This window comes from Heptranchias perlo, chromosome 1 (genome assembly GCF_035084215.1).
Source record: "Heptranchias perlo isolate sHepPer1 chromosome 1, sHepPer1.hap1, whole genome shotgun sequence".
NCBI lineage: Eukaryota > Metazoa > Chordata > Chondrichthyes > Hexanchiformes > Hexanchidae > Heptranchias > Heptranchias perlo.
The window spans coordinates 135250421-135269146 of NC_090325.1; the positions used below are offsets into that span (position 1 = coordinate 135250421).

General features: G+C 42.9%; 1 protein-coding gene across 1 annotated transcript in view; it reads right to left on the minus strand.

Annotated features, from left to right (window-relative positions):
• Positions 1-18726, minus strand: part of cpe (carboxypeptidase E) — a 127966-nt gene that overhangs the window by 16079 nt on the left and 93161 nt on the right. The window contains exons 4-6 of the mRNA XM_067991184.1: positions 16664-16781; positions 11922-12104; positions 2746-2885 (exon numbers count right to left, since the gene is read on the minus strand). Of these exons, the coding sequence (XP_067847285.1) occupies positions 2746-2885; positions 11922-12104; positions 16664-16781 (441 nt within the window). The remainder of the gene's footprint in view (positions 1-2745; positions 2886-11921; positions 12105-16663; positions 16782-18726) is intronic.

Here is an 18726-nt window from a genome sequence, read left to right on the forward strand (position 1 = left end):
GAGTACTTCTCAGAACTCCATTGCTGCGGTTCCTGAATATGGCACTAGATACTTCACAAGAGTTTCCTCCTGTGGAGAAGTGTTTACCCTCTGCTCAGTGCCGACTGAGGCTGGACCTAGCCACATTCCTGCCTCACGGCGATTTCAACTCTACCATCTTTTCGGGCCTCCAAGGCACCCACCTGAATCAGACATGAGCCTCATATATTGATACAAATCAGGGTCCAATGATGTACATATGACCCCAATGGCATTTTAATCACCTACTGAGAGGGGCACCCTCTGCAAACAATCTGTTTACTAAAACCTGGTCTGAAAGAACATGTAAAGTAAGTTTAAAAGAAAGAAAATACTTGTATTTATATAGCGACTTTCACGACCTCAGGACATCCCAATGCGCTTTATAATTAATTAAGTACTTTTTTGAAGACTAATCACTGTTGTAATGTAGGAAACCTACCTCCCTCTGAACTTGCAGCACTCCGTTCTCTCAGGTCCAACCTTGACATTGTCATTAAACCTGCTGACAAGAGCGGAGCTGGTGTCGTTTGGCGAACAGACCTCTACCTTACGGAGGCTGAACGCCAACTCACCCACACCTCCTCCTACCACCCCCTGGACCATGACCCCACCGCTGAACATCAAGCCATAGTTTCCCAGACCATCACTGACCTCATCTCTGAAATCTTCCCCACCACAGCCTTCAACCCGCTTCTACCTCCTTCTCAAGATCCACAAGCAGGGCTACCCTGGTAGACCCATCATTTCAGCATGTTCTTGCCCCACAGAATTTATATTTTCCTATCTCAACTCTTTTTTCTACGCTTGTCCAGTTTCTTCCGACCTATATCCGTGAGTCTTCCGACGCCCTCTGCCACTTTAACAGCTTCCAGTTCCCAGGCCCTAACCATCTCCTTTTCACCATGGACATTCAGTCCCTCTACACCTCCATGTCCCAGGACGACCTGCGGACCCTCCGCCTCGTCTGTGAATGGAGGCCCAACCAGTCCCCATCCTTCACCACCTTCCTCCACCTGCATGAACTTGTTCTTAAGTTGAACAACTTCTCCTTTGACTCCATTCACTTTCTCCAAATAAAAGGTTTCGCTATTGGAACCCGTATGGGTCCTATCTATGCCTGCCTTTTTGAGAGATACATGGAACATTCCTTGTTCCAGTCCTACTCAGGTCCCCTCCCTCACCTCTTTTTCCCCCAGTACATTGATGACTGTATCAGTGCCGTTTCCTGCTCCCGCCCCGAAGTGGAAAATGTCATCAACTTTGCTTCCAATCTCCACACTTCCCTTGCCTTTCACATAGTCCATCTCCAACCCTTCCCTTCCTTGACTCTCTATCTCCATTTCATAAGCTGTTAACCAATATCTACTATAAGCCCACTGACTCTCACAGCTAACTTGATTACAGGAAGCGGGGAGGAAGTGTAAAGGACTCTATTCCATACTCCCAGTTTCTCCGCCTCTATCGCATCTGTTCTGACGATGCCACCTTTCACACCAGTGCTTCCGATATGTGTTCCCTTTTACCCAACCGAGGATTTCCCTCCGCTGTAGTTGACAGGGCCCTCAACCGTTCTGTCCCTTTTCCCGCACTTCTACCCTCACCCCTTCCCCTCCCTTCCAGAACCACGATAGGGTCCCCTTTGACCTCTCCTTCTATTCCACCAGCCTCCACATTCATTGTATCGTCCTCCACCGTTTCCGCCACCTCCAGCGCGATGGTACCACCAAACACATCTTCCCCTCCCCTCCCCTTTCAGCATTCCGAAGGGACCGTTCCCTCTGCAACACTCTGGTCCACTCTTCCATCACCCCCAACACTCGCTCTCCTTCCCACAGCACCTTCCCATGCGAGCGCAGGAGATGCAACACCTGCCCTTTCACCTCCTCCCTTCCCACCGTCCAGGGCCCCAAACACTCCTTCCAAGTGAAACAGCGATTTACTTGTACTTCTTTCAATGTAGTATACTGTATCCGCTGCTCACAATGCGGTTTCCTCTATATTGGGGAGACCAAACACAGACTGGGTGATCGCTTTGCTGAACATCTCCATTCAGTCTACAAGCATGACCCTGACCTTCCATTTGCCACTTGCCATTTTAATTCTTCGTCCCACTCCCACTCCTCTGTCCTCAGCCTCTTACACTGTTCCAATGAAGCTCAACGGAAGCTCGAGGAACAGCACCTCATCTTTCGATTGGGCAATTTACAACCTTCCGGACTCAACACTGATTTCAGTAACTTCAGATCATAACCACTGCTCCCATTTTTTCGGACAGCAGGTGCTGGTAATGGTTCTGCAGTTGCCATTTACAGCTCCTCTAGACCAGTCTTTTGTTTCTTTACTTGTCCTATTACACCTTCCTTGCCTTGGACCATCATCTCTTGTCATTTAATCACTCCTGCCCTCCACCCTATCAGAGACCTTCCCTTTTGTTCTTTCTTCCCCTCCTTTCCCCCCGCACCCCACCCCCCCACTTTCCCTGGCTCTGTACTTGCTTAAAAACTGTTACATTTTTAACTTCTTCCAGTCCGGACAAAAAGGTCATTGACCTGAAATGTTAACTGTTTCTTTCCCCACAGATGCTGCCTGACTTGCTGAGCTTTTCCAGCATTTTCTGTTTTTATTTCAGATTTCCAGCATCCACAGCATTTTGGTTTGATTTAGTGACTCATTTTAAAACGTGCTTGATCTAATGTCACCATCTATTGGATTTTCTTGACTAACCTGCTGAATGTAATTAATGAGAGAGTACTTGTTGTCCTTCCAGTACTGTGGGAGTGTGTCTTCTGGTGGGAATTTTTCACAGCTTAGCTCCACTGTGATCTCAAAGCAGTTACTGCTCAGGTAGTTGAAATCTTGCATACCTGGAAAATAGTGAATTACAAAATTACAAGATCTGACAACCTTGACAGTTTGGGATATATACAGACAAAGAGCAATGGTGTAGTGAAGAATCCACCATGTGATGTGGAAATGTGCTATACAGATCAGGAAGACCCCAGGTTCAATTTCTAATCTATACTGAGTTGGTTGATCTCGAGCAGGGTGCCACAATTGACCTCAGCGTCGCCAAACTAGATAGGGAAGAGTCTGCTTGAGTTTTATTATTTAATCATGGGATATGAGCGTTGCTGGCAAGGCCAGCATTTATTGCCCATTCCTAATTGCCCTTGAGAAGGTGATGGTGAGCCGCCTTCTTGAATCGCTACAGTCCGTGTGGTGAAGATTCTCCCACAGTGCTGTTCGGAAAGGAGTTCCAGGATTTTGACCCAGCGACGATGAAGGAATGGCAATATATTTACAAGTCGGGATGGTGTGAGATTTGAAGGGGAACATGCAGGTGGTGGTGGTCCCATGTGCCTGCTGCCCTTGTCCTTCTAGGAGGTAGAGGTCGCGGGTTTGGGAGATGCTGTCGAAGAAGCTTTGAGTTGTTGCAGTGCATCCTGTAGATGGTACACACTGCGGCCACAGTGCGCTGATGGTGAAGGGAGTGAATGTTTAAGGTGGTGGATGGGGTGCCAATCAAGTGGGGCTGCTTTGTCCTGAATAGTGTTGAGCTCCTTGAGTGTTGTTGGAGCTGCACTCATCCAGGCAAGTGGAGAGTATTCCATCACACTGCTGACTTGTGCCTTGTAGATGGTGGAAAGGCTTTAGGGAGTCAGGAGGTGAATCATTCGCTGCAGGATACCCAGCCTCTTGACCTGCTAAAAACCGATGCATTAATCAATGAGTGTAGCCATAGACTATGATTACAAAGCTGAAAGCAGATTAGAAGTTTTATTTTTCAATCAGGATTTAAAGTCCCATAGGACAGCTTGCAGAATGAATGCTTTTCATCACGGTCACAAGTTTTGGTGAAAATAAATCTCTCCTCTTCCCCCTGCTGCACAACCCCACCCCCTACCCCAAATAAAAGTCATTGCATAACCCTAAAGATTATTTAACCTAATTCTCAAGCAGGCCTTTAGTCCACATCAGGTCTAGCAGTTTTGAAATTTTAAATCTGTCACTGGGGTTGAGTCAGTCCAGCTAGATTAGCCTACATAATAGAACAACTGCATGCACACACTATTAATTTCCCCTCCCCCATTTGTCTATGCACACCACATATTAGTACATTGTTCTTGACTTTTTCACAGTCTACTGTTAAATCAAGGTTGCTGAATTTGAAATACTGGACAATTCAAATTTGATTTTGTATACAAAAGCTCCCAGTGCTGTTTTATTCCAACTATTTAGTTTAAATTACTGAATAACTTTGAATTAACATGAGGAGATTGTTTTTGTATCCCTTGTTCTGGTTACAACCTTTCCCCCTCCCTCTACAAAAATAAACATAAGAACATAAGAAATAGGAGTAGGAGTAGGCCATACGGCCCCTTGAGTCTGTTCCGCCATTCAATAAGATCATGGCTGATCTTCGACCTCAACTCCACTTTCCCGTCCGATCCCCATATCCCTTCATTCCCCTGGAATCCAAAAATCTATCCATCCCAGCCTTGAATATATTCAATGACTCAGCATCCACAGCCCTCTGGAGTAGAGAATTCCAAAAATTCACAACCCTGAGTGAAGAAATTCCTCCTCATCTCAGTACTAAATGGCCAACCCCTTATCCTGTGACTACGCCCCCTCGTTCTAGACTCTCCAGCCAAGGGAAACAACCTCTCAGTATCTACCCTGTCAAGCCCCCTCAGAATCTTACATGTTTCAATGAGATCATCTCTCATTCTTCTAAACTCCAGAGAAAAGAGATCCATTTTACTCAATCTCTCATCATAAGACAACCCTCTCATCCCAGGAATCAATCAAGTGTACCTTCATTGGACTGCCTCTAAGGCAAGTATGTCCTTCCTTAGATAAGGAGACCAAAACTGTGCACAGTACTCCAGGTGTGGTCTCAGCAAGGAACCTGTACAATTGTAGTAAGACTTCCTTACTCTTGTACTCCAACCCCCTTGCAATAAAGGCCAATGTGCCATTTGCCTCCCTAATTGCTTGCTGTACCTGTATGCTGACTTTCTGTGTTTCTTGTATGAGGATACCCAGATCTCTCTGAACACCAACATTTAATAGTTTCTCATCATTTTTAAAAATCTGCTTTTCTATTCTTCCTACCACAGTGAATAAACTCACATTTCCCCACATTATACTCCATCTGCGCCTTCTTGCCCACTCACTTAACCTGTTAATATCCCTTTCCAAACCCCCTGGGCTCAATTTTAGGGGGAAATTGCGGGTGTGTTGGGGGCAGGTGGCTCCAAAAATCTCAGAAATCCTTTTTGGGTCCGGAAGCTGGCTCAAACCCACCGACTTCCAAGTTTCCCAGGGACCCACCTGTGTGCGCACGGGCGACCCAAAACCGGAAGTCCCGCATGACGGTTAAAGAGCCAAATGTACCTCATTGAGGTACTTAAGGCACTTTACTTGTGATAGATTAAGTGATTAGAATGATTTTTAACTTACCTGGGCGGCTTGCCCACTGCTTCTGATTCACGCCTGGTGAAACCAGGCATGAAGGGCCAGATCAGTCAAAAAGAAACAAAATAAAGTACATCAAAAGCCACAGGAGGAAGTTAAAACAGAAAATCAACCTACCTTTCCACCCGGCTCCGATGTCTCCCCCTCCTGATGTCCCCCTCTTCACCCCCCGATGTCCTCCTGATGTCCCCCTCTTCACCCCCCCCCGATGTCACCCTCTTCACTCCCCCACCCCCGATCTTCCCCTCTCTTTTCCCCCCCCCGGATCTTCCCCCCTCCCCACCCATCTTCCACTCTCCCCCCTCCCCCGATCTCCCGTTCCAGCGCCGGATGCTGTCTCACTCTCCCTCTTTCTCGTCCTTCCCACCTCACGTTGCAGCTCCTGATGGCTGCCAGCTTGTCTATCAGGCTGGCTGCCGGGCACGAAACCCGGAGAGGATGTCAATCAGCAATCACCATGCGATCGCATCGGAAATGGTAAGTTCACCCCCCCCCAACCCGCCCCGCTGCCAACCAGCCACCATTTCAAAATCGACCCCCTTGTGTTCTCCTCACAGCATGCTTTCCCACCTAACTTTGTATTGTCAGCAAACTTGGATACACTACACTCGGTCCCTTCATCTAAGTCATAAATATAGATTGTAAATAGCTGAGGCCCAAGCACTGATCCTTGCGGCACCCCACTAGTTACAGCCTGCCAACCTGAAAATGACCCGTTTATCCCTACTCTCTGCTTCCTGTCCGTTAACTAATCCTCTATCCATGCTAACATATTACCCCCAACTGCATGAGCCCTTATTTTGCGTAATAACCTTTTATGTGGCACCTCATCGAATGCCTTTTGGAAATCCAAATATACTACATCCACTGGTTCCCCTTTATCTACCCTACTAGTTACATCCTAAAAGAACGCTGATAAATTTGGTAAACATGATTTCCCTTTCATTAGACCATATTGACTCTGCCTAATTATATTGTGATTTTCTAAGTGCTCTGTTACCACTTCCTTAATAATGGATTCCATCATTTTCCCGATGACTAATGTCTGGCTAACTGGCCTGTAGTTCCCTGTTTTCTCTCTCCTTCCTTTCTTGAATAGCGGTGTTACATTTGCTACCTTCCAATCCACTGGGACTGTTCCAGAATCTAGAGAATTTTGGAAGATCATAACCAATGCATCCACTATCTCTGCAGCCACCTCTTTTAGAACCCTAGGATAGGGTGGTGGAGGCAGATTCAATCGTGGCCTTCAAAAGGGAACTGGATAAGTACTTGAAAGGAAAAAAATTGCAGGGTTACGGGAACAGAACGGGGGACTGGGACTAGCTGGATTGCTCTTGCATAGAGCTGGCACGGACTCAATAGGCCAAATGGCCTCCTTCCGTGCTGTACCGTTTCTATGATTCTATAATTCTATGTAAGCCATCAGGTCCAGGGGATTTGTCGGCTTTTAGTCCCATTAGTTTCTCTTCTCCAGTGCTTTTTCTCTACTGATATTAATTGCTTTAAGTTCCTCATTCTCATTATCCCCTTGGTTCCCCACTATTTCTGGTATGCTTTTTGTGTCTTCTACTGTGAGGACAGATACTAAATATTTGTTTAACGTCTCTGCCATTTCCTTATTCCCAATTATAATTTCTCCTGTCTCAGCCTCTAAGGGACTAACGTTTACTTTTGCTACTCTCTTCATTTTTATATACTTGTAGAAGCTCTTACAATCTTTTTATATTGCTTTCTAGTTTACTCTCATTCTATTTTCTCCCTTTTTATCAATTATTTGGTCGTCCTTTGCTAGTTTCTAAAACTCTCTCAATCCTCAGGCATAGTACTCTTCTTGACAATATTATAAGCCTCTTCTTTTAATCTAATACTATCTTTAACTTCTTTAGTTAGCCACAGATAAAAATAGGGGCACTCATTCTATATAAGAGAACTGAGGACAGTTGGGCTGATTGAGGGACAGGACCATAGGTCTCATACCAAACTATCCAAATTATTCTCCATTCCCTGTTACAGTACAGCAACATTCTGATTTCTGGTTTTCTGACTATGTTTTTCACAGGTGAAAGAACTGAAACAACAACTGGCATTTATATAGCGCCTTTAACATAGTAAAAACGTCCAAAGGATCATAAATTCACAACAGTCATCAAACTTGTCATCTTATTTCTTTTTTCCCAATTTTTCCCCTTCCCACTCTCCTGAAGGTACTAGTGGTGAAATTGATCATCGGTAGCAACACGAGCGATAGGGAATCGGCAGCCCATTTCACACCCCGCCCATTTTCTTTTCCATTGAAGTCAATGGCCTGCCAATTCGCCCATTTTGTGCTACTACCAAAGACCAATTTCACCTTTACTGACTCCTACTGATTCAACGCACACCAAACACACTCAATACCTTAACCAGGTGGGCATTCCTCAGATGTAAGTATAAACACCAAAGCCTAGATTTCCTTCTCCGGTGGCACTGCTGTCAGAAGTGTGGAGGGGCTTCTACCCATCCACTGAACCAGCACTGACCCTGGCAAACTTACCAGGGTCAGCATAATGTTAATAACGAAAGTGAGCCTCCTGTCATATTCTCTGACTGGGAGTTTGCTAGGATGGGGGTGGGGGGGGATGTGAATTCATGTTCTGCTGCAGGATTTAAACACTTGCAGCAACTTAAGCAGATAGGCATCATCACAAGAAGTTTTTTTGAGACAGCTACCTGAGGGGCATTGTGCAATGAGTCAGGGGGGAACACACAGGGTGATGCACAGAGAACAAGTGGCCAGGAGGAGCTGGGGGTGGAAGGTAACAAGCCAGGCGTTGTTGATCGGAGAGTCAGGAAATGTTGGTCCTCAGCTGAAGAAACACAGATCCTGCTTTTAAAAGAAGAATGCTTGCAAAGCATCACATGTGTGTGCCAGCACTGGGGACGGGCTACTGGAATGTTCAACAGATGGCAGGTCAATCAGAGGAGTCCACTAACCACATCTGCGGCACCATGATGGTTGGCTTAGCCTGACTGCAGTCCATCCTGGAGCGTGTGACAGCTTCACTGCGATCAATAATGGTTGCCCCCGCTACAGAGACCCTAAGGACAGCCTTTGCTTCTGCTGCCATAGAGGGCTAGAGTGCCAGATTGAAGAAAGCTTCTGTCTAAGGGTTACAGACAACCACCTCTTAGAGCTTCACAGATCTCATTGGGGCCATAAGTCTTCCTTCGCATAGATTAATGCCAAGCAGAGCCAGTGCCATGTACCAGTTATTGGCCATTGGGGAGGGGTCAGGATCATCTAATTTAAACTAGAAAATAAATTCTAAATGGTAACTCAGACAATTCTGTAGCTGCCTTGAGTTCATTCTCTCACATCCAGTCCTGTCCCCATCCTGCTGCTTCCTCTCCTAAAATGCCTGCAAAAGTCCCTAACCACAAACTCTAGTTCTGTAATCATAGGGTTTAGATGTACTTGGTGACTGATGCATTGGTTAGTTCCACAGACCATCATTGTTACACTTTTTATGTTGCTGAGTTCCCCTCAAAAAATTTAATTGTGAAAAATCTAGTTGAACAGCTCTCGATGGTAAATTCACTGAAAAATTGACAGCAGCTCTCAATTGCAATATTGTGTTATTTCTCAAAAATACTTCTAGCAATGTATTGTATTGTAATAAATTTGTACAAAAAGTAACACTTTCCAGCTAAGGTCATTCTTTCCCTCATTCTTGCCCCAGGAGTAAATTTGGAACAGATTTGATATGCTGGCAGTGATTAGCCTGGTGGAGTAGCATGCAACATGCAATAGTACTAAAAACATAGCTAGTGTATATAAAGGTTATGCAGTCTTCTGTGTCAGACAGTAAAATTAATCCAATATCGTATCATATTAGTCAGGTGATACACAAGTGGGACCAAAACGTTCGTTATTGTCCAATGTGACACACCCACCTAAGAAAGTATTACATTTTTACACAATTCTACAACAACCGGAAGTAGCCTGGATAGTGTTCCAAATCAGGAATACCTTATCCAATTAAGGTCATCTGTTCCTGCAAAGTAAACGGGGGGAGTCAGTCCTTTGTGTTTGTGCTCTGGGTCTCCATATCATCCAGTAGAATCAAGCACTCGACCTTAAAGAGCAGCATATGGATATAGTTTTCCCCAGACAGAAATATGAATACTCAGTTATGTAAAAGCATTTTTAAGAACTTCTTTACCCAGAGAGTGGTTAGAATGTGGAAATCACTATCACAAGGAGTAATTGAGGCCACTAGCATAGATGCATTTAAGGGGAAGCTAGATAAACACATGAGGGAGAAAGGAATAGAAAGATATGTTGATGAAGTTAGATGAAAAAGGGTGGGAGGAGGCTAGTGTGGAGCATAAATGCTGAATGGCCTGTTTCTGTGCTGTACATTCTGTGTAATTCTATGTGAAATGGCTCCAAGGATTTCACCTCCAATACCTTAGCAGGAAATTCATTAACACAGTCCAATCTGAGTGTATATTTATATTCCATTGAGGAAACAGTTAGAATTCCAGCTTGGTATGCCATGTTTTCCTTCTTCCCAGGCCATCTATCTTCCATGTTCAGGGCCAAGCACCACCTGCAGATAAGGTGACAGCCAGGCAACCTGCTCCCAAGTTTCCACCACTGCTGTTCTAACCCAGCAGCCAGGATGTCCCAGGCAGACCTCCCCCCTTGATTTCGGAGATATCTAACCCCTGCTCCAGGCCTCCACGCAGCACCAGATCAGGAATTATGAGGAAAGAGGGAAACAAAATCTAGATTCCACCAATCCTTACTCTACATAGTCTGCTCTAATGCGCTACAGAATTGTGCCTAATGGGATTGCAACTTCAAATTAACACAAATGAGATTTTGCCTTTCTAATTTGTTCAGTCTGCCATTTTGTTTACCTTGTGAATCCATGCAGTCCAAAAGTAAACTGCATGGTTATGGTAACAAGGGCTTTTATTTACTGCCCAGTTTCATCTCCCCTGTATAAGTTACCATTTGTTTGAGAAATAATGCACATGCACATCTGAGGCTTCCATTAAACAGTTTCTTAAAATAGGTTTGCATAGCACCCCCAATCTGCCATTGGCTATAATCCTATACGTTGTCCAAAGGCACATTTGGCACATTCAGAAGTGACCTTGGTAGTGCATAAACTGCCTCTAAAAGTATATTGTCTCTGATCTAAAAAAAATCCTTAACCCTCAATTCCATTTAATTAGGACACAATAGTGTCAAATTTCCTGAAAAACAGCAGAAATTCTGCAGAGAACCACAGTGCTAGCCCTGGCATTCTGGCTAGACTTTTTTGCCTATCCTTTCCCACTGCATGGAACAGATTTCACAAATTCTGGTCAAATTTCTAACTTGCTTATAAAGCCACAAAACCAAAACCTTTACGTAAGTGGAGTGGCATTTCTCTCTATACTTAAAAGCATGCCTTGGAGCAATTGCATAATCTCCACTACCCCAGTAATTAAAGCACTCTTTGTCCACTTAACCTTAATTTTCTTAAATGAAAACCATTAAAGTTAAAAACTTTGTGAGGGTTCATTCTTAAAGCCCAAAAATAAACCGCTGACAAAGTAAGTGTAACGCTTCAGTACCAGTCACAAAACTTTGCAAGACACTATGACGAGAATATGCAAAGAAGGGTAAATTTTGCAAGGCTCTATTCCTGGTATGGAGCCTCGCTCGAGAAAAGCATGTTTCAGAGAATCGGCCATGAATAGGTTAGCATGCCTGATTCTCAAATCGATGCTGTGGTCAACCGAGGTTCTACATTGGGAGCCCCACCCACACCAAATTTAACCTTAAATGCATCAGTTTGGCTGAATGTTAGCTCAGTTCATAACCCTTTCATCTCTGAATCAGAAGTTTGTGGCTTCAAAGCTCATTCCAGGACTTCAGCACATAACCTAGACTGAGAGCACGATGTAGTACTAAGGGATTGCTGCATTGTCAGAAATGCTATCTTTCAGATGAAACATTAGACAGAGGCTCCATCTGCCATCTCAGGTGGATGTAAAGATCAAAGAAGAGAAGGAAGTTCTCATGGTGGTTTGGCCAAATTCATCTCTCAACTACCATCACCAAAGCAGATTAACTGGCCACCTATCTAATTTTCTGTTTGTAGACATGTATGTACACTGGCTGCCACATTTGCCCATATAGCAATAGTCACTGCACTTCAAAGCACTCCACAGCCAAAGGAATTGCTTTTGAGTGACCTGAGGACATGAAAGGCACTATATAAATGCAAGTTCTTTCTTTTTTAAATGTAAATGAGTTACGTAACAAAGGGTAAAAAAAAGATGATTAAATTAAAGTAATCAGTAGATAGCTATTACAAAGGGTAGAATTTGATTCCATTGTCTAATATTGTGTTCTTCATAGATTAATTTTCACTTACCCCCTGGAACACTGTACCAAGCTCCTCCATTAGTTGTTCCATCAACAAAGCTGCTATCATCATCGTTCCTGCGGCATGGTGGTCTATTGGGATTAGACATGACTGGATTTAAAGAGGCATAAGCCTCAGCCAGGCTTTTAAAAATTGTGTCATCTGGGCTCGCACTGTATTCGTGGGTAGAACCTGCCAAAATAGGCACACAAATTAGAAACTTGAATGAGAAATTAAATTTGCAATAAAACCATTTATGATCGCTGATCTTAATACTTAAAGAAGCCATGAAGTATTTCTATGATGTGTAAGCAAACCTTAATTTGCTGATTCACTTTCACCTAGCTCAAAGTACAAATGTTATGTTGGGTTTGCACATAAAGTTGTCCAGTGTGTACACTAGATCATTGAAACTCTGAATTTACCAGAACCAATTTTAGCCCATGATATGAGATCTGGACCAATTGGGAAATAAAGGACAGCACAATCTCCACTGCCAAATCCTAATCAGTTGCTTTTAGAGAATTCTTCACCTCTGCTGCTTCTGAACTGTCAAACAAAATTTAAACTAAAATTAGACTGGGCAAATATCTCTAGGTACAATTATGCGCATGCATACACATTTTTAAAATAAATCCCGCTTTATTCCAGTTTAAACTTCACCCACTATGAAGAATGGCTAATTAGATGAGGTACTGGAGGTGCCTGGCACCCATCAAACCATACCATGACATGAGTCAGTGAGGTAAATATTGGTTTGCATTCAACAGCAGCAACAACATGCATTTACATAGTGCCTTTAACAGTAGAACATCCCAAGGTGCTTCACATGACCGATTATCAAACTAAATTTGACACCGGGCCACATAAGGAGATATTAGAACAGGTGACTAAAAGCTTGGTCAAAGAGGTAGGTTTTAAGGAGTGTCTTAAAGGAGGAAAGAGAAGTAGAGAGGTGGACAGGTTTAGGGAGGGAATTCCAGAACTTAGGGCCTAGGCAGCTGAAGGCAAAAGGCTTGAGGCCTGTTACAGGCGTGGACATTGCACACCCTTTTTTTGGCGGTTGGCGCACATGTGGCTCGTAATGAGCGTGCGCTTCCTGCCTGCCATTTTGGAGGCTTAGGGGGCTGTTTAGCACCTGAAAAATGGGTGCTGTACGACCGTATTTCTAGGTCATGGAGTCAGTCTAATTCAATCCAATAATCTGAATTGAAATTTGATTTCCAATTTAACAGCGATATAAAAATGGTCCTAAATCCTAAATTTCTGATTGCTAACTGTGCCAACACATTAAGAGTTTAATGTAAACTACACTAGTCCTTAATGCCATCTAACTTTGGTTAACATGTTGTGCAAGATCAAACTACTATTATTATCAAAGTTACCACAGCTTGCAGGAGGAAAGAATAGACCCTTTCCCAGCTAGCATGTTGCTTGCTAGCTTTGAACTAGCATGTTCACTTGCTAGGTTATTACATCTGGCCAATCCCTGGTATTCTGTATGGATTCTCCTTCACAGCAGTTTGATGTCAACATTTATATCTAAGCAACTGTATTATGGTCTGTTGAAAAATGCTACTGGAATGATGATAATCACTCCCTTGTTTAGAAACCTGTTAGGACTGGAGTGCACTGTGACTCAGATTCTCAGGCTTTTCTTCTCTCCCCTGACTTCCCCTAACCTTAATGGCTAGAAAAATAATTGGTTTGATACCAGAAATTATTATCTGTCAGTAAAGCCTGAACTAAAACTTTGATTTCAGAATGTGAGTGATATGGGGCAAAAAAGAAAATGAAAATCCAATTAATGATATAATTTAAAACTAAAGCTAACATTTTGTAGTGTTATGGGTTTCAAACATACAGCCAAAGTTTACCATTTGTCTTTATCTGTATATGGCATTTTTAAATAACAATGTCCAGAAAAGCATCTTAAAAATATCATATTTCTCAATTTCATTAAGCGATCATTTTTTTAAAATCACCTTGTTGGCCAGGGGCTGCAGAAAACTATTTCGAATTGCTAACATTCAGGCAAAGAGACTAACTTTTGAACTGAAGTGACCTGGAGTTCAGCCACTGGCCTGAGCTGGCCAGAAACTGTTTGAATTAGTTACGCTTCTAAGGGACAAAGGAGATGTGATGAGACACCAGTCCTTATTTAGAAAAGGAGTAATGAGGTGATGCTACCTAACCCCTTGGAACAGAGCCAATCAGGGGATGACACTGACCACTTGAGGAAATTTAAGCCAATAGGAGAAAGACAACATCATTCGAAAAGACAGGCTTGGAGTTAAAACTGGAGAATTGCAGGCTTGGTGGCATTGTGTGCGAAACTCCGGAGACTCTACGTCAAGGACGTAGAGACGACGTCAAGAGAGAGAGAACGGAACGCCTGGCCAGCGTCAGCTCTCCTTTCCGGGTAATATAATATCCTTTCTATTCGGTGACCACTCAGGGAGTGTTAGTCAGAAAAACCTAGTGGGTGTGCGTTTAAATCCTAGTTTGAGTATAAAACTGTATAACCTGCTGTAAACTGCAAGCCTATATCTCATCAGACGTATAAGCGGTATGCACATGATCTAATAACGTTAATAAAGCGAATTGAGAATTAAGAGAGAATTGACGCTTCTCTTTGTACTAAGCCAATAACCGTAACCGGTGACCTCCGGTCAAAAACTTGCTACGGTGTCATCAAGTATGTAATTCACTTCATACTCCCTATCACTCTACCTTCACCGCAGGTCCATTGGACTGAATACTTTTTATTCCCAAAACTTTTTTTCTTAAAACATAATACACTGAGTTATTGAGTCTACAGCCCAGAAACAGGCCATTTGGCCCAAATGGTCTCTGCCAGCGTTTATGCTTCACGCGAGCTTCCTCCCTCCCTACTTCATCTACCCCAACAGCATAACTTTCTATTCCTTTCTCCTTTGTGTGCTTACCTAGCTTCCCTTAAATATATCTATACTATTTGCCTCAACTACTCCTTGTGTTAGCGCGTTCAGCATTCTTACCACTCTTTGGGTAAAGAAGTTTCTCCTGAATTTCCTATTGGGTTTATTAGTGACTATCTTTAATTGATGACCTCTAGTTTTGAACTCCCCCACAAGTGGAATCATTTTCTCTATGTCTACCCTATCAAACCCTTTCATTATCTTAAAGACTTCTATCAGGTCACCCCACAGCCTTCTCTTTTCTAGAGAAAAGAGCCCCAGGCTGTTTAATCTTTCCTGATAAGTATACCCTTCCATTTCTGGTATCATCCTTGTAAATCTTTTTTCCACCTTCTCTAACGCCTCTGTATCCTTTTTATAATATGGAGACCAGAACTCCAAGCACAGTATTCCAACTGTGGTCTAATCAATGTTCTATACAAGTTTAACATAACTATTCTGCCTTGCAATTCTATCACTCTAGAAATGAACCCCAGTGCTTGGTTTGCCTTTTTTATAGCCTTATTAACCAGCATACTACTTTTAGTGATTTGTGTATCTTTACTCCGAGATCCCTTTGTTCCTCTACCCCATTTAGACATATTATCCAAGCATTATGTGGCCTCCTCTCTCATCCTACCAAAATGCACCACCTCACACCTATCAATATTAAAATTCATTTGCCAATTACACGCTCATTCTGCAAGTTTATTAATGTTTTCTTGCATTTTAACACATTCTTCATTTATATTAACTACAACCCCCAATTTCGTATCATCCGCAAATTTTGAAATTGTACTTCCAATTCCCGAGTCCAAATCGTTGATGTAAATTGTGAACAACAGTGGTCTCAGCAACGATCCCTGTGGAATACCACTTCTCACCTTTTGCCAGTCTGAGTAGCTACCCTTAACCCCTACTCTCTGTTTTGTAACCAGCTTGTTATCCTTTTTGCTACCTGTCCCCGACTCAACATGCTCTGACCTTGGTCTTGAGTCTACAATGCGGTACCTTACTGAAAGCCTTTTGAAAATCCAAATGTATTACATCTACTGCATTACCCTTATCTACTCTCTGTTACTTCTTCAAATAATTCAATAAGGTTGGTCAAGATTGACTTTCCCTGCTGAAATCCGTGCTGACTACTCTATATTATATTTTTGTTTTCCAGATGTTTTTCTATTACATCTTTGAGTAAAGGTTCCATTATCTTTCCTACCACCTAATACTGAGAAACTTCCAAACAAGGCAAGTTACCAGAACTGCAAAGTTCTGAAAAGTCAACTTCATATTTTGACCACAGCGGGAAGTTAGTGTTGTGGCAAACATTTGTGTTATAACATGTCTGACAACTGCTGCTGCACAAACTTCTGGTGACATAATGACATTATCACTCCCTCCTCTGCAGCTTGCAACAGAGCAGGGTTGCCGCCTGTCCAGTTATGGACTGAACAGTCTGTTTTTTTGAATGGGTTGCTTGGAAGTTTCTAAAATGTAAATTGGATAACAAGAGACAGGCTTTTAAAATTGAAGTTCATTTTTTCCACTTGCCTCTGGGCCTTTTGATGTGGAGGCAGTAGTTACTGAGAAGTTCAATAATTTTTTTATTATCAGAAACAAAGCAAGCATCAGAATTTAAGCCATGGTCCTACCCCCTGCCCTGCCTATGCTGCCCCCTGTCTAGGTTTGGACTTGATTTAAAGGTGGCAATTTCTGAAAGACTGACGTGTTGACATCTCTTTACTTGGTTCATTTTGTGCTCCATATATGCCTAGTAAACATAATTTTCCATGAATTTTCCTTTGTACTTACCAGTGCGAGTCTCATCATATGGGTAGTTTGCTACAACATCGCCACCGTGAAGATTTGCTGACAGAACAAATGGAATATCCATGATCCAGTGAATGATGGCTTTAGTCTCTGGGGCGAGCTGCAGGAATAAGACTCTCAGTACAATAATGTATCACACATTTACATAAGATCCTCTTGAAGTATGGGCAATAAAGAAACTCCCATATGCACACAGTATAAGCTTGAACGTGAAGACACTTGAACCCAAGATATTAACCAGAAAAGTTTGGATTTGTTGCTCTAACAATCTTTGTTCTGCATACTTTCAATCCATACTTGTGTTTGCGGCATCATTTATTTTAAGCCAGAGATTTCTTGCTACTATTTCCAGCCACTCAGCTCCACAGTATCACCTTACAGCCAGAAGTGCCTGTGGCTTCACCTGTGTGGGAGAAAGCTCAGTGGCTTGAGCTGAACAGAGAGCTCTGGCATGTAAAATGCTCCACCTAGTGGACCGGTCGGGAACAAATTCATACTGTACAGTAACACTGTTTATTTCCCACTCAATCATAAACATTATCATAAAGATTCGGGGAAACAAAGGCTCTTTCCATACTTGTGCACATTTATCAGCATAGCGACACTATCTAATGTGTAAACTGTATATTATTGACCTGTATGAACCTAAGGCTAGAAAAAAAGGCAGTAAAATAAGTTCAGTGAACCAATTACTGCAATAAGTCACTCTAGGATACCTAGTCATTTTTATTAGAGGTGATTTTCCCATCACGTATGATACATTAGTGTTCACTTTTATATTGCTGTAGTGCTATGCTAGTCTTACAGGATCCTGCAGCATGGAAAATGGGTTTTCCCAACTGCAAATCCAGCAAATTTACTTTGGGGATGTCACTGGCTGCATGAGACCTACACATTGGCGGTAGCACAGCAAGAGAGCAATATAAAATCAGCCTACAATAAAGCACTGCCACTAATGGCAGGCCTGACTTCAATAGCGGTGTGGTAACAGAAATGAGTGAAACTCACACCATGGAGTAGTACCCCGTGGTCAACAAGCAAATCACTGCAGCCTGCCATTTGTTCTAGCCTTTGGCCCATATAGGCCAACAAAATATGGTTTATATGTTGCTAGCCTGTATGGACCTTCCTCCAACATCAGAGCAGAAAGTTGAAGTTATGGTCACAACTTTTAAACATTCCATGCACAGTATCGGACAACCACAGTTATTTTTGCGTTGCCACTAGTACTCTGAAATAAGTCCTCTAATATAAGCAGGGGAGATTACTGGAAATGGTTCAGCAATATAAACTGCCCAATAGTGAACTTGAACAAAACCGCATCAAAAATTCTCTTTGGTCTTTCCTATTGGAACATATTCAATAACTTACAAACTGAAACCTCCCCTCCTCCAATAAGTATATCAAATAGGACATATGAACAGGAGTAGGCAATTCAGCCCCAGCCCCTCGAGCCAGTTCAACCATTCAATTAGATCATGGCTGATCTGCACCTCAGCTCCATTTACCCACTTTTTCTTCATATCCCTTGATGCCCTTATCTAATAAAAATCTGTTAATCTCAGTCTTAAAAATTTCAGTTGACCCAGCAACCACAGCCTTTTAGGGGAGGGAATTCCACATTTCCATTACCCTTTGGGTGGAAAGGTGCTTCCTGATTTAACTCCTGAATGGCCTAGCTCTAATTTTAAAACTTAAAGGGCCACCTTAGTCTATGCATTTGATCACAGGGCAACTGATTGCATAGGGATGCATAGTATATTTTTTAATATAAATTTTTAAACTTTACGACTAATATGAGGGGCCACTGACCACGCTATGGTGAAGGAAGCATCAAGGCCTGTCGCAGCCACTTTCCAACCACTCCTTTCCCACCCCCCAACCCCCAAGGCAGGCTCCCCAACAGAGATGGGAATCCCACCAGGAATCCATCAAATTTATTTAAATTACTCTACCACCGAAAAATCATCCAGGGTCAAAGGTGAACACTGGGCCCCACACAAATTGTGGTGGGATTCCGCCAAAGCAGAAAATTCTGATCATAA